Source organism: Pundamilia nyererei, unplaced genomic scaffold (assembly GCF_000239375.1).
Source record: "Pundamilia nyererei isolate P.nyererei 1_Seehausen unplaced genomic scaffold, PunNye1.0 scaffold00477, whole genome shotgun sequence".
NCBI classification, from domain to species: Eukaryota; Metazoa; Chordata; class Actinopteri; order Cichliformes; family Cichlidae; genus Pundamilia; species Pundamilia nyererei.
Window position 1 is genome coordinate 104977 of NW_005187878.1, and position 2861 is coordinate 107837.

The 2861-nt window shown below is 44.9% G+C and overlaps 1 protein-coding gene across 2 annotated transcripts in view; it reads right to left on the minus strand.

Annotated features, from left to right (window-relative positions):
* Positions 1-42: 42 nt before the first annotated feature.
* Positions 43-2861, minus strand: part of LOC102200374 (uncharacterized protein CXorf57-like) — a 6481-nt gene continuing 3662 nt past the window's right edge. For both annotated transcript variants that reach the window (XM_005753915.1, XM_005753914.1), the window contains exons 7-13: positions 2626-2782; positions 2148-2256; positions 1139-1230; positions 883-1008; positions 692-796; positions 396-569; positions 43-277 (exon numbers count right to left, since the gene is read on the minus strand). In XM_005753915.1, coding sequence (XP_005753972.1) covers positions 120-277; positions 396-569; positions 692-796; positions 883-1008; positions 1139-1230; positions 2148-2256; positions 2626-2782 — 921 coding nt within the window. In that variant the 3' untranslated portion in view covers positions 43-119. The remainder of the gene's footprint in view (positions 278-395; positions 570-691; positions 797-882; positions 1009-1138; positions 1231-2147; positions 2257-2625; positions 2783-2861) is intronic.

Sequence of the window (2861 nt, forward strand, 5' to 3'; positions counted from 1 at the left end):
CAGTCTCTGTTATGCTGAATGAGTCACATGACCTCTGCATGTATTTTTGTTAGAACAGATGAGAAATGTAAAATAATGAACTGTTTACAGATCAGATCACAAAGTAAAGAAGTTTACATTTACATAACAGATAATTGTGCACTAGCTGTTACCTCTCCTCTGCGGCTATAAGTAACCATGGTGATGGTAGCCTGGATACAGAACGTGTGTCTCTCCCTGTAACAGAGCCGCTCCACCTCCCTCTTAAGCTCCGCCCCTTGCAGGAATCCCAGCTCGCCTGTGTTTTAGATTCAGCACAGGTGAGACGAAAGATCATCACTGAGATGATTGAAGCTCCGACCGTCAGAAAAATGAAACTGCTCTGTGGTCAGGAGCTAGAAACACAGCACGCTGACCTCTCTTGTCCTTCATGTATGTTTCCAAGGAGACCGGAGGGGGCGGGTAGATGAAGAAGCCTCCAATCAGAGCCCTGTTCAGCACCTCTTCATCGTCCTGGCTCCTCAGCCACTGGAGGAACTGCCGAACTGGGCGGAGCCTGCGGTAACTCATCTCTGAGTGGTGCCCCAGGCCTGGCAGTCGACCAATCAGGAGCGAGGACAGAGTTGACACACAACATTGACCGCCAGGGGGAGTCAGTGGGAGAAACGCTGCAACTGAAAATGTGAATCTAGCTTCGTACACAGCGTGTTACCTGTGCAGTACACCTGTGTGTAGGTGGTGTTGGTCAGGTAGAAGCAGTTGTGACCTTGATCCGAGGACCTGACCACCTTCAGTCGTGTACAAACAACCACGGACACTGCAGACGGAGGACGGGTAAACAAAGATGAAATGTGCTGTAGACACACATTCACATGTTCACGGGTCAAAGCTACGGTATCTCACGTGGGTACAGCCTCAGGTGGGTTTCTGGCTGAGACGTGGAGAAAAGTTTCACCATGACTGGCTGCTCACTCGTCCCGTCCTCCAATCGTAGCCAGCGATACTCCAGAAGCTCCACCCCTCTGCCATCTTCAAATTAAAATAAAAAATAATAATTAGGAATAAAAAGACAATTTCTTTGTGGCTGAAAGAAAACTGAAAGAAAACCAGCAAATTTTGTTGTCATGGTGTGTTTTTATCGCCATGGTAACTCCCTCACCCTTGCTCCTGATTCGCTCCGGCCGTCCTGAGAACATCAGCAGGCCAATAACATCACATTCAGCACCGTTAGGGCAGTCCAGCAGCTCCTTACTGACAAAAAGAGTCAGTGTGTGCACTTGTCTTTCAAACCATGAGAGGACATCAGCTTTAAACGATCAAAATGAGGACATCTTTGAATTATGGGGACATTTCTCATGTATCATGTTTGCCTGTTTGAAGGGCAGAGTTTAGTTTCAGGGTCAGTGAAACATTCAGCTGCAAGGACCAAGGTTACCGACAGGAGCCAGGAATGCTTTATTTAGACTAGAAGAGGACACAAAACATCTACCAAGGCCAAGTCCCCGTTTTTTGATCAAACCCACATTAAAACCTAAATTGCTTCACTAATATATAGTGTTTTACAGTGTCTTCATAATCTTGCTCACAAACAGATAAACAAACAGCAGCCTCCAAGGGAGCGTTTCCAACAACTGTGCCACAGCACATAAGCGTAACATAAGAAATTATCAGGTGTGCCGTGGAAGTTTATCCACTTTCACCAGATTGGTACTCCAAGCGAGTGGCGTGTAGTGACAGGACGAACAGGAACAGGAAGAACAATTAGATTCTCTTCAACTAAGTGGGTTAAATGGACTGCCAACCGCCAGTAAAACAGAAGAAGACAAGAAGAAATACTAATGTACAGAGTAGTATTATAGTACGACTGCAATAAAGAGGAAAAAAAGAGACTCAGAGCTGTTGAGGAAGAACTTCCTGTGTGTCTTTCTTCAGTTCCTGCAAGAATATCAGCTTTGTGTTCAACTAAGCAGGCCTGGTTTCACACTAAGTAAGTAAATTGAGAGCAGATTATCATTATATTTCAATAAAAATGGTTTTTGTGACATTTTTGTTTGGTGGTGTGCTTTGTGATTTTTCTGATGTGAAATATGTGCCGTGGCTCAAAGAGTTTGGGAAACACTGCTCTAAGGGTTTGAGTAGAGTCCTCATGTGCAAACAGGATCATGTACCTGTTGTAGAAGCTGTAGGTGGGTGCAGGCGGCAGATAGTCAGGTGAAACAGTGGATTCTTGGAGGACAGAAATCCGTGCAGCAGGATTTCTGCTGTTCACACTGATCTCTGCACAGAAAAACAGAATCAGAGCGATAACTGTGAGTCACAGGTGCCCACGTACACAATGTTCAGTTAGAATAAATCTGACTTCTAACCTGTGGTGAGATTTAAAAGTAACTGAGAAGTTGAAAAGGCTAAAATGAAAGATTAAATATAGACGTGTGTGAATAACACAAGTGGGGAGACTCAATGAGAGGCCCACTGGGCACAAAAGCAAAGAATCACCAGTTCAAACTGAGTTTTAGGGTGAAGTTAATATAATAACATGTTAAGCTTTAAAATCTGCACATCATAAAACACCTTTTACCCCAAAGTACCGGAGTTTGAAAAAGGAAAAAATGACTAAAAAAGTCTCATTGCTTTGGTCCTGTGTACCTATGTCGTTGAGCTCAGCCTGGTAATGCTGTTTGACTCGATAGCGTCTCAGGCTGATGATGTCACCGGGCTTGAGGCAGCGGTACCAGCTGACACATACACTGTTCCACAACACCACCCACACATTTCCTGTCCGATCATTCACCTCCAGCACCGCCTGAAGCAGAGGGAGCGAGAGAACAGTTTATAAAGTCTGGAGTTCCTCAGGGATCAGCATTAGGTCCTCTGGTAATTAC